General features: G+C 36.0%; 1 protein-coding gene across 1 annotated transcript; it reads right to left on the bottom strand.

Moving 5' to 3' along the window:
* Window positions 1-4,262: 4,262 nt before the first annotated feature.
* On the bottom strand, window positions 4,263-10,163 carry LOC109536147 (sphingomyelin phosphodiesterase). Its single transcript, XM_019902239.2, has 10 exons — window positions 10,025-10,163; window positions 7,155-7,465; window positions 6,131-6,277; window positions 5,854-6,078; window positions 5,529-5,698; window positions 5,286-5,480; window positions 5,041-5,211; window positions 4,803-4,983; window positions 4,553-4,743; window positions 4,263-4,447 (listed from the first exon to the last, which is right to left on the bottom strand). The coding sequence occupies exons 1-10, from the start codon at window positions 10,101-10,103 to the stop codon at window positions 4,300-4,302; spliced, it is 1,818 nt and encodes a 605-aa protein (XP_019757798.2). The 5' UTR covers window positions 10,104-10,163; the 3' UTR covers window positions 4,263-4,299.
* Window positions 10,164-12,695: the final 2,532 nt, after the last annotated feature.

Genomic DNA, 12,695 nt, shown 5'->3' with positions numbered 1-12,695 from the left:
AATGCAGCTTAACTGTGAATTTACTGAGTTAATAAGACCAAATATGATCTTCGCTCTTACGTTTAAAAAATTAAATTTTGACAAATCGGTTTTTCGCCATTTTACTATTAATTTGAATCGAGAGAAATCGACTTTTTGATATAAAAGTGCAAAAGTCTTAGATTATTTCGTTATGTACAGCTTTGCCATTGGACATTTTACGCTAGGAGCTAACGTTTCGTCGCAAAAAAAACCATTTTCAACCCCTCTAATGCATCCCCATTTTACCATTTCCAATGTTTTCGTGTTTAACTTTTTTCTCATAAAGCTGGAACCTCAACAACATTTTCTACCTGGTCTTTGCCTGTTCGTTGTTTATATTTTTTACTTTACTTTTTTCCGTTCTTATATATTGGGATCGAAATGCTCGATTTCCGCTCGTGTTGGTATTTTGCCACACCTTTTGCACCACCACAAACATACATATTTTTTACGCAAAAACTATGAGTGCTACAAGGTTTTACAAAGAGCTAAAAATTGTGAACAAATGATTAGTGCATCAACCTAAAAAAAATTAGTTGATTTCATCATCAAACTAAAAAGTTCTGGTAGTTTTTGTACCACGACACTCAAGAATTAACCACTTGTCCAAAACGGCTGAACTCGATTGTTTCATCAAAATATGAGTCTTAGATAAGAACAAATTCACAGCGAGTTTCACAAAAATACATTGTACCATTCTCCCGATATTTCAAAAAAGATAATTTTTCTGAAGAACTTTGACCATCAATACAAGAGGAGCCAGACATTTCTTGTTAGTAAAAGTTAGGTCAGATCCTCTTCTTTTGGTCCAAAGAATATCGCAGTAGCCTTTTGATCATGAGCTTACGGGACACCCTGTATAATAGCTCGATAATAGYTATAAACAATATTTCAATTTATTACAATGGTAGTTTTTTTATTATAGACCCGAAACTTTAAAAAGTTGCWATTTTTATTATTTTTTTTATTTTRTGCTAAGCTATTTATAGAATGGTRTAATAATGACACAATAATTGAAGGTAAATTAAATTTTKAAGCCAAAACGGTTAAAGCTTACYTRAAAAAACGGGTTTAAACCAAAAAACCACGCATTGTTACAMATTGCGCACTCTATACGACAGAAAAAAGTAGTAMSTTAGTAAAAAATCTTCCTCTTYCAACTAAGCTTAAAATCACTAAAATCGAACATTCCGTTTAGAAGTTACAGAGATTTAAACATTTTYACTTTCATTGGCTTTTCCCACTCTTATCAACGTCGGCACCTCAATGAGCCTGAACCAARATGTAAAATTGACTAAGCTTTTGCACGATGTTRCTAAAAACCCTAATTTGGAAATTGKCGAAGAAATTTAAATTGTTAATCTTTACTTTTCAATTGCCCCTCTTGTGGTACCAAACTCTTGTAATAACGAAAATATCCAACCCCAGGATTTTTTYTCGCCCTGGGCTATGGCTGGTAACCACCTTATACGAGGCCCTCGTAAATGGCTTTAAAAAAACTATTTATTTCCCCAAAGACTGCAAGTCGACGTATATCTGGAGAATAACAACTGAGAAGCCTTAAAACAATAAAAAAATGAGTAAACATGCTTTGAGGCTGGAGTTCTGGGATATTTCAAAGCGAAACAAGACAAAATTGCTTGTTGTGTTGACACTTTAATTCAGGCTTATTTTGCGGTAAATCAGAAAATGGGAAACTTAAATTGCCTTTCGAACGTTAGAATGTTGGCAATTACCAAAACAATCGATTGGTCTGTTTTACCAGCTAATCGAAGCTCAATTGTTCTGGGAATTAAGCACTCGTTTGACCTGCTGGAAAACTGGACGATTAATGCATTCGGATCAAATCTATGTCTTTAGTTAATTAAAGTTCAATGAACACCGAGAAAGTTAAACAACTCTATAATCTTTATCATGCTAAAGAATGTGTTATAAGTATTGTTTGTTAACTGTGTTTTCGTATCTGTAATACTGTAAAATTAAAATGTCTTTTTTGTTCTTTCTATCTATCTATCAACTAGCACTACAACCCTGGGTTGGTCTTGGCCGTCCAACTTTTGTCTAGGTGTTTCGAATTCGAAGTTCCATCATTCTATGTGCTAAGGGGATATTTTTTGTAGACCTGACACAATGTTGTCTCTCCAACGCATTTTGGGTCGTCCAGGTGGTATTCGTCCAGTAGGAACTTCCTCCCATATCAACTTCACCAAACTCTCATCCCCATCAGTATATGCACATGACCTCCCCAACCTAGTCACTAGCTTTTGATTTCTTGTACCACTTTCCCATCCTGATACAGTCTCCTAAGGTCGGCCGTTTTTCCCATTCTATATTCATTCGTGGTAGTGTCGTGATATGGTCCGAACATTTTCCGCAAAATCTTACCCTCAAATCGCCTGAGTTTTTCTTCGTTTGCTTGGTCGACGTCTCCGACCCATACGTTAATATGGGTCGGAATATTGAACTGAAGAGTTTCACTTTTGGTGTTGTTGTAAGACTTTTCGATTTCATCAGATTATCCAGTGCGAAGGTACATCGGCTTGTCCATTTTATCCGGCTGTTTATTTCTTCCTTGACGTGGTTATCTGCGGTGATGAATTCTCCTAGATAGTTGAAGCGCTCCACTCTTTCGAAATTGAGGGTGTCGAATGTGATGTTTTGGCCTAATCTATATCGCCGTTGTGTTCGGTTTACACACACGTATTTAGATTTTCCTTCGTTCACTTTTAACCCTACTCTCCTCGTGGATCTTTCAGCTTTGTTGAGCGTTTCCTTTACGGATATTGTGGACCTTCCTACAACGTCAATATCGTCTGCGAATGCCAGCAGTAGTTTAGGTCATGTGCTGTGAGTAACTTTGTTTCTACTCCGGCTTCTCTCACTGCTCTCTCTAGGACAAGACTAAAAAGCACAGCTGATAGGGCGTCACCTTGCTTGCGCCCGTTTGTTACTTCAAAACTATCAGAGTTCATTGTTCACACATACTTTTGATACTCCGCCATCCATGCACAGTTTGGTCATTTGGATAAACTCCTAGGACGTTTTCAGCATAGAGGGTTAGTCTGCTAAGCAATATGTTTGACAGGATTTTGCATGCGGTGCTTCTGATTCCTCTATAATTGGAGCTTTTCATTTTATCCCCTTTCTAATGAATAGGTTCAATAATATTTTCCTTCAATATTGTTAGTGTCTCCTCATTTTGCCATATAGGCGTTATTAATTTCTGCAGCTGGTGTTGCAGTCTCTCCCCCATATTTGATGAACTCCGCCGGTTTTTCATCTGTCCCTGCTACTTTATGATTCTTCATCTTATTTATGACTGAGGTTCTCCGAAGGAAGGTTCGTCGACCGGGAAATCTGCAGTCATATATGTTTCTTCCTTGTGTGTATCTTCATGAGTTTTGTTAAGAAACTTCCTAAAATATTTTCGCCACTCTTCAATCAGTTTCTCGTCAACGACTATCAACTGGCTCTGGTTATTTCTTAACATTTATGAGAATTTGGACCAATATCCTTTTTTCTCCCAGGAGGTGGCTTTGTAAAACTCCCTTGGTCCTGGCATATGTCGATATCTTTCCACAGCTTCCTGGTTTTCCTGCTCGCACATTATTTTCATTGTTCTTACTACTCTTGTTGTTTCCTTTCGGCACTTTTCGTATTCTCTTCTACTTTCATTCGTTTGTAATTGGATCCATCTATTTCTCACCGATCGTCTTTTTTCCAGTTGCTGTCAGCATTCCTCGTCATACCATGTTTTTTCTAGTTCAGTTTCTATTAACCGTTGCCATTATGAATGGATACGTTGTGGAGGCTACGATTAGGCCTATTGTCGGATAGGAACTGGGTTGTTTGCCTAATTTTCCTTTGCCTTTTATAATTAATTTTACTTCTGTTTTGGTTTCTTTTATATTTTATGTTAATGACAACTGGCTTCTATGATATTGTATGACTGAAACCACTCTGTTTCCTTTTAGAGTCCCGACGATGGTTTAAATAACGGCGAAACGTTGGCCCAAGAATTTACCGACTTAGTTTTGCCAAGTTTTGTCAAGCAGTATTCACAGAAACAGTGTTCTTTAGATCACTTCTCTTAGAGAGCACTTCGCGCTTTCTTTAGAGATAGAATCTCTTAGGAAATTTACGTCGTATTCTTTATCTTATTTCTTAGTCGTTAGATTTCTTAGTCAATACAAGTGTCAGCCATTGGGGGGACGAAGCTGGGATTTTAAAATAAATAGAAGTCATTTTATAAATTAATGTATTTTCTACTTGTTGTTGTTACAAGTTGAGATCATAAACTTCCTTTAGATATTCACACATTGAAGTGTCGCCATACACAGAGGTGGACAGTTCACAAAGATAATTCTTTTGGCAGATTTCGTCGCAACCATCACCAGTTCCAGGGTCAGAGTTTTTGAAGCGATATCTAAACAAAAAATTAATATGTATTCAGAGCAAAGGACAAAGAACTGTGAAAAATAATCAAGAGAAAAGGTGGCAGCTTCCATTACAAGCACTGAAATTTGCTCACAAATGATATTCGCCTAGAAGATTATGATCTTCTGCCATATTGATCAGCAACTTCCCAATATCCTCAGGCAGTAAAGTCGGGACATTAAAAGCCTCCCTAAACGAGTAAATTTTATACCAATCTGGAGAAAGTTCGGAATTTTCATTAGCCTGAGTCAAGTTGAAAGTCCATTGGTCAATGTCGATAACATTCTGCAACGACGTTGAAGGTAAATGCCACTGCAAGTCTGCTCAACGGGGAATGTACATACAAACGTTTCCTTATCGATACTGTATATTTTGAAGCTTGGATTGGCCTTATCATAGGGAACAATGGAGGCTCCGTTCCACTCGACATTAATGGCCTGATTTGGGTTGGAGATATTGTAGCGCACTTGGAACGTATCAACGTGAACGTGGCCAGTAAACTGTCCGGTAATGGTGTTGGCAAATCTAAAATAATCGGTCCAGAAGTAAGAAACATGCAACCAAAAGTGAAAAAGCCAGAACCTGTTGATAATTCTGTTATACTCCCGAGACCAAACTTTGATTATATCCACTGATCCAGTTGGAATATGTCCCAGAATATGAACACTTTCATTATTCTCTTCGGCTTCCAACAAAACTTCAATCAACCAAGCCAACTGATCGAATGGGTCCTCATCGTCTTGCAACAACCACCTAAACACAAAATTTGCTCTGTTTAGCACCGTGTATGGAAAACACTCCGATTTCCTAGGCTTAGATCTACATACCAGCAGGCTCTGTATGCTACGTTTGAATTAATGACAATTATTCGAAACCCCTCAATAGGGCTGAATGTATAAAAGCCTCCTTTAGCAATTGTTTGCATAGCGGATTGTGGCAGCCATTCAGACCACTCTTCTTCGATTAGATCGAACAGCCATTTGGTGGACAAGTTTGAAGGAATGGAGCTATTCAGCACGTATCTGCAAAAGATTGTTAAATTTTAGATTCAAAGGAGTTTAGAAACTCACTGATTTAAAGGGGTGGCTTCATGGTTTCCCAATGTGGGAAAAACCGGCACTGAAAATCCAGCTTTCAGCTTCCGAAGGAACTTGTCAATGATGGCCGCGTTACTTTCCTGAGTTGTTGACCACATCCGATGAGGCACGATGTCTCCGGTGAAATAGACAAAGTCCACATCCTACATAGGAAAATTTTCAGTTTTTATAGTTGGAAAAAAGATTGAGCCTATGCATCTTCCTATGGAAGCCAGAAGTAGATAGACGCGCCTCCTGGTCTACTCGTATATGAATAATTTCTAGTCTTTAAAATTCACATTGTAATAAAAAAACTTACTTCAAAAGTATTAGCAAATCTGATGAATTCATCAACCAACGTCTCCGAAACGTCGTTTCCGTACTCGGCCCAGTACCCGCACGAGTTTTGCCCACTTCCATCCTCTTGATCGCTTTGGCAACACAGTGGCTCGTTGCACGTTTTCACTTTATTCGGAGTATACATGGGATCCACGTGGAAATCAGTGACGTGCAGTACTTTGAAAGTCGTTGCAGATTCAACAGGCTAAACAGCCAAAATATAGAGATTTTGAGATTTTTTTCAAATCGCTTTTTACCTTGGGACGCAATGGGGATTGGCCTTCTGGCACGCCAATGGTCCATTCAATATTGGTGAAGTTACATTGATTATCTTGGAGCATTAAATCGCAAAATTTTGCTGGGTTTAGGTCTGGATTATTGTCCGCAATGTACAAGATTATATCCTGGAAAAAGATTCCTAATAGCAGTGAGTCTATAAAGGAAGCAGAAAAGTTCTTCAACTGTTTATTTGAATAGTGTGGGTTCTGAAAATTTACAGCAATGCAGTAAAATATGTTTTTTTTATAAATTAGGAACAAACGTTAAATAATCGCTTTCATTTCGAGCTCAAATGTGCTCATTACATTGTAAACTTTAGCAAATATGTGCTCATGCTTTGCTTTACTTTATCACTTTCGAGTGAAATATTTTCTTTTATTCTGCAATATTAAGACGTAAAATTCATGTACAATTTAGAACTATTTCGCATGGTTTCTGTTTACTTAAAAGTATTTCAATATTTATCACCAGGAAATGATGAAGAATTTAATGTTTGTTTAAGCATTTCAAGGAGCAAGTTAAGAAAGCTTTGGGCATATTTTATGCAAAATGTAAACTTTAGGCTAGAACAGTTTATATCCTTTAAATGGATTTTATGCGATTTCATAAAAATCTGAGGACTCAATAAAAATGAAAGCAGAGGCAATTTAACAAAATTTCAAAATCTTCAAGAAAATCCATATACATTCTATTTAAATAAAAAATATGTTGAGTGTGATTCATGTCCAAAATCCCATTTTTTTTGTAAATTATTCTTCCCATACTACAAGTACCGAGCTTTCAGAATATATAAATTTTGATAGTCATTTAAAAGGCTCCTGCGGTAGATTTGTTTGCAATTTTTATGCGAGCAATAAAAATGACAATTTTACTTAACATATTCCAGTATTTCCTAAGATCTGAAAGTGAGTATAACATAAAGTGCAGGATTCCTTTGGACAGCAAGTAGACCAAATGCATTAATCTGAGAAGTAAACTATGCATTTTTCGGTTTTAACTTACGGCATTTGAATCGATTGTTCCTTCACATACGCGGGGGGTTTCGATATTTAGCAGACTGCAAATTGCCTGCAGTTCGCCTTTTATATTGATGTCGCTCATTCCCATTCTTCTTTCTTCAATTACAAAATTCACAACTACGGAACACAGATCACATATTACGGGATTCTCATAAAGACTGCGATTCAATCCATGCTCTTGTCTTCGAAAAAAATGGGGAAGCTGGAATTTCTGCAGCGATTCGTCTAAGTAAACAGGACGAACTCTTGTTTGGTGATATTCATTAAAACCCTGCTGGATGCTTTGCAGAATATCTGAAAAAAAAACATTTCTTTCATAAGGACAGTTTCCTAAAACTAAAAAGGAATATTTGCTTATTTAGGGAACAAACCTGAATGAAGTTGAGCTAGAATTACGGCAATTACTTTAATGAAAATTTCTCAAAAGAAGGCTGTGCCGTGAGCACATGATTAAAAGAATTAATTTTGTTGCGCCAAAAATATAAGCTTACAAGACTTCACAAAGAGCACAAAAATATCAAGCTAGGATTAGTTCAGCGCAAAAAAATAAGTTGATTACAGCTATCGAATAGAAAGTTCTGAGTAATGCAAGACATACAATCAACTTAAAATCTTGGGAGATTAATTAAAATTCACCGGATCATTTTCCCGATAGAGTAAAAACATTATTTTATGCATACAAGCGATAAATTAGAAGATTAATATTACATTTTTGTAAAAATACTTAAATTGACATCAATTGCTAAAAATAATCCCCTAACTGAAAAAGGAACAGAATTAGCTAAATAATGGACATTTTCCAGCAGTTGTTTTCATCCAAGTAAACTAACTAAAACTCAATCAATTAAGAGCTTTTCGTTATTCTAAATCTGTTTTATTAATCTGCGCTGCTTTGTTCACTTTAATTTGCTTAATTGATTTTCAGAGAAATTAGTCAATCGGATTAAGTAAATCGTCTTGATTTCATTATTCAGATTGGACGGTTAAATCATTCCAGACGTACTCAAGTGCAAACTGAAATGTCGATTATTTGTAAAAAGATGTTGCACATTATTGAACTTAGAAAACAACACGTTGATAAGATAAGACAATTCTTTATTGATATGTCTCGTGTTTTGCAAGGTTAATGTTTAGAATATTTGATCGCCTAATTTTAAATAAAGTTTGTTTTATATTTTAAAAGTTGAAAAATTGATGAATACTCAGGTACCATATGTTACAAGAACAGGTTTTTGGCTGTGTCAGAGGCCAGCCACATTTTTGGTGCGAACCCTTAAACCACCTTTTAAGGGCTATCTTGTGACAGCCAAAAAGTTGTACTTCCACCACGCATTTATGAATAAGACATTATCAAAAAAATGTTGACGTCGTCTCTCCATCCTCAGTTTCCACATTTTTCTTCTGTGGTTCATTTCATTGTTTAAGTCGCTTGATTTCATTCCATCATCCACGTTATTCTTTCAGATTCTTATTGGTGTTTCTTTATTTGATTTTTCCGGTGGAGTCCATTCTAGCATTTTTCGTGGACATTATTATTTTTGTTTTTTTCATGAACTTCCTGGTTTATTTTCCACAGTTTGCATATTTTCGCGGTTTGCAAGTGTATGGTGCTGAATCATGACTTTTCTAAAAGTTTATCTGCCTTACAGTTTGACTTGACACTTTTCATTTCATTAAACCTTGATTTAGTCATTTTTTTTTTGTTGTCTCGATGGTTTTTTCTGCGGCTTTTTTTATCGTTTGTTCAACATCGTCCCACAATCCTTCAACATTCAATGTTTGATCTCCATTCTCAATTAGTTACTGTTCCAGTTTTTGTTCGTATTTTTGTTGTTCAGCTGGATATTCAACTTTCGCTTGGTTCCATTGTGTGGTCGTCCAGCTTTAATTAGATATTGTTGCACTTCTGTCCATAGTCGTGCTGTGGAGACACTGTCATTGGCTTTCTCTAAGTCTGTTAGAGCGATATGCGTTGCGTTTCTCTGTTATTTTGAGTACGTTTTTTAATGCCCTGTTTCAGTGTGAAGAGGTGATCGATCGTCAATCTGCCCGCTCGAAACCCTGGCGGCTCCTCCGTTCGTTTGTCTCCCCTTGGAGCCTTTTAAGTCTCCTATCAAGTTCTTCAGAATTCGCGAATACATTCTTTTCATTTCTATGCCCTTCTCCAGCTGGATATAAGAGGGGATTTTCGGATCCTGCTCAGCAGTAAAAGGAAAAGAATAGCAACTATTTACGCACACCTCCAACGATCTGTTCAGTACCAAATTTCTGGCAGTCAGGTTTAAGTAAAATATTTTAAATTATAAATATTTTCAGTTATGTAGGTGTGGGACAGTTTTTGAATGTTTCTTAAATATCTAGTTCAAAACAATTTTCTCCTGACTGTTATAGAAGGTTCCATCCGAGTTAAGAGCGAATGTACAATTAAGTTACTGCTTTGTATAATATTAAACATACATTTTGCCTGTAACATCAAACTCGTTTCTCCCGAAATTCAAATACTCCGGAATCAGCAGGGGAGAAAGAACCGCGGCTGCCAATATACTTTTTTTAGAATAAAATTTTAAGGTCAGATACAGCTTAACTTCGGAAAAGTAATAATTAAATATTTTTACTGAAGAATAATTTATAGGGTTCGTAATTTTTGGGTAAAAAGGGGAAAATGTTAAACCATGTAAAAGCCTCGTAAAATACTAAATCAGACACATATTTTAAACAAGATTTTTTAAATAAATTTTATTTAAAAAAAAATTATATTAATTTCGTATTGACAATGTATAAAATATTTTCTTATCTTCAAATCATCCATTCTTATTGTATCCAATTTTCAACCCAGAATTTATCTGCACTTACCATCAGTGGTTTGACTGTCACATGATATCACTGTGAGCGCAATTAAACACGTGAACCAACAAATCAAGTGGCGGACCATTTTGCAATTTAATAATAATGATATTCAAGTAACGAAATAATGAAATTGATTTTATTTAATAGATTTTTATACTATTTTACTTCTATATCAAAGCAGGCCCGTATGGACCAAATATTTATGGGTTGTTTTAGCTAAATACCTTTGTGTCAAACTAAGTCAGTTTCGAAAAAATCTTCCTCAGTAGTAACTGCTGTTTATTTGCCTGCGGGATTTTTTTAAGTGATAAAATGTTCAAAACATTGGGGTTCCCTGATGCCAAATGCGCGATTTTCAATAATCTCCATGACGGATCTGATTCAATTTCATAAGATCATCTTTATCTTTTTAAGTTACAATTCACCGTTGAAACAGCGAATTTTATCAGCTAAACACTTCAGATGGGCAACAAAGAGCGTGATTTCTGCTTTTATTTCCCTACGAGCATTCTGGTTGTAGTTATACATATAAATAGACAAAAAACTTCTTCTGCAAGGTATCCCTAGTAGTGGAATATAGTTGGAATATAGTGGAAATTGCAAATGACACTCAAAAGGTTCTGTTTGAAATCATTAAACTAACAATTCTGGTGGATCAATTTTCAACTTGAAAATTGCTTTAAAAATTCTCAACAAGAAAAGAAAGAAAAGTGTTCGTTGTTAGTAAATATACAAAGCACGCTCAAAAACCCTCAACTTGTGCTGGGAAATTTGGCAGTCATCCATGAATTTTCCGTTATTGAGAGTTTGCAAACGTCGCAATCTCGTATTTTTTTACAAAGCTAACGAAGCGGAAACTCAACTATTTGTGCCTGGGAATATATCAAATATATGAAGTCAAGTGGAATTAATGTGAAATTTGAATAGGCGAACTTTTATGTAAATTGATTAATTGGTTGATGAATGGTGTAAAAAAATGAGGCGAAAATCATGTTTTGTCTAACATCTTCAGTTAATGCGATAGTTTTTTTTCAGCGGCGAGATTGAATTTCCTGTTGAACTGTGTTAAAGGTTTTTGTAATTGCGTGAAACATCCTTACTTATCAAACACTGATTATTTGATTTGATGTTATCTGAATTTTAAGGCATTAAAATTACACTTACAGAGAGAGCTGATGTAACTGCCGGTCAGTCAAATGTAATTTGATAATTGCTGGTAAAAAGCAAGATAAATAAGAAAAAAAATGCTAATTCACAGAGGGAGGAAATGTATTGTAAACGAAAATGTTATATATTCTTGCGCCGTACATTTTCGTGCAAATAAATAACCAAATATTTAAAGGATTTAATACCGTAAAGCTAGGAGGTAATCCACAAATTATATCACTAGAAGGAAAGCCGAAGCTAAGGAGATTTTCAACTTTAAGAGAACCAAATCATATTCTTTTTGTGTTTGATCAAAGTAATAATTATTCAGGAAAAAAAATTTGTATCTTTTACTTATTCATTTAAAAAATCTTTAAAAATGTACGGATTTCGTGATGTCAGTAGGAATGCAGACGACAGGTTCATAAGGAATTGTCTACGGTTTTGTAATATTCCTTCCTGAAACTGAGTAGTTTTTTATATATTACTGCGAGTTTTTCTCTTTCGATTGGATTCATTTACGCCAATCGGTCACGATTTCCGTTTGCGAGAATCAGTTTCGGGGCTGATTATAATGCTGTTCCTGTTTGGAACAATTCTCATTCGGTCACATTTACGACGTTTCGTATCATCAATTTAAGGTTTCTGATGATCTGAAGAACATCATCCATCTAATATCCCTTTGGTTAGGAATGACATATCTAATTTTGAAAAATATATGTTTAAACAAGTTTAGAATTAATTGAAGAACTATAAATCAGATAAGTAAACATAAGGGGGAAGAAAATAAATATAAAAAATTCTAAATAAGATGACACACTGTATCGTTCGTCGTCCGTAAACCCCTCGGAGGGATGTGGTGGCATCATGTAGGAAGTCAATCAATCCATTCCATCAATCCAAATCAATTGGGGTGGTGTATTGCATCTTGCAGGCTCTCTCCTATCAGATTTTCCATTTGGTACACCGATCGTGAAGGTGAACGCCCTCTTGGACTTTGTCCACTTACTTTCCGTTCTTTGATCAGCTTCTCCATTGCCTCTGATCTGCTCGCAATGTGTCCAAACTATTTTAAATACTGCTGGTTCACATAAGTGTATAGTCTCGTTTTGATTCGCAGTTGTCTCAGAAATTGATTCGTTCGTGCGGCGTGCTGTCTATAAAATGCGGAGCATTTCTGTATAGAACTACACCTCTAGAGCGTCAATTCTGGGATGGTCAATTCTGGGATGGATACTTCTGAACCAACCAGGCCAAGAATATCTTTAACCGGGCGGAACGAGCTCTTTTACGGGAACGGATACATGAAACCCGCCGAGATCTTGCACATATTGACAGTAGACTCTTACCTGCCTGTAAAGTGGATAGATTAACAGCTGACCGAATGATGGTGGCCGAAGCAGTAGCAACTAATCGCCAAAAGAAGAAGTTTGATACGCTGATGGAAAAGCTTCAACGATCCAGCAAAACAGGACCATCACCCGAGGAGAACCAACGGAAGATTGTTGTCAACTTGACCAGCAAGGAACTT

The sequence above is a fragment of the Dendroctonus ponderosae genome, unplaced genomic scaffold (assembly GCF_020466585.1).
Source record: "Dendroctonus ponderosae isolate FM_Combo_2020 unplaced genomic scaffold, Dpon_F_20191213v2 Dpon_F_20191213_8, whole genome shotgun sequence".
In the NCBI taxonomy this organism is placed as follows: domain Eukaryota; kingdom Metazoa; phylum Arthropoda; class Insecta; order Coleoptera; family Curculionidae; genus Dendroctonus; species Dendroctonus ponderosae.
This window is presented reverse-complemented; position numbering and strand designations above follow the sequence as displayed.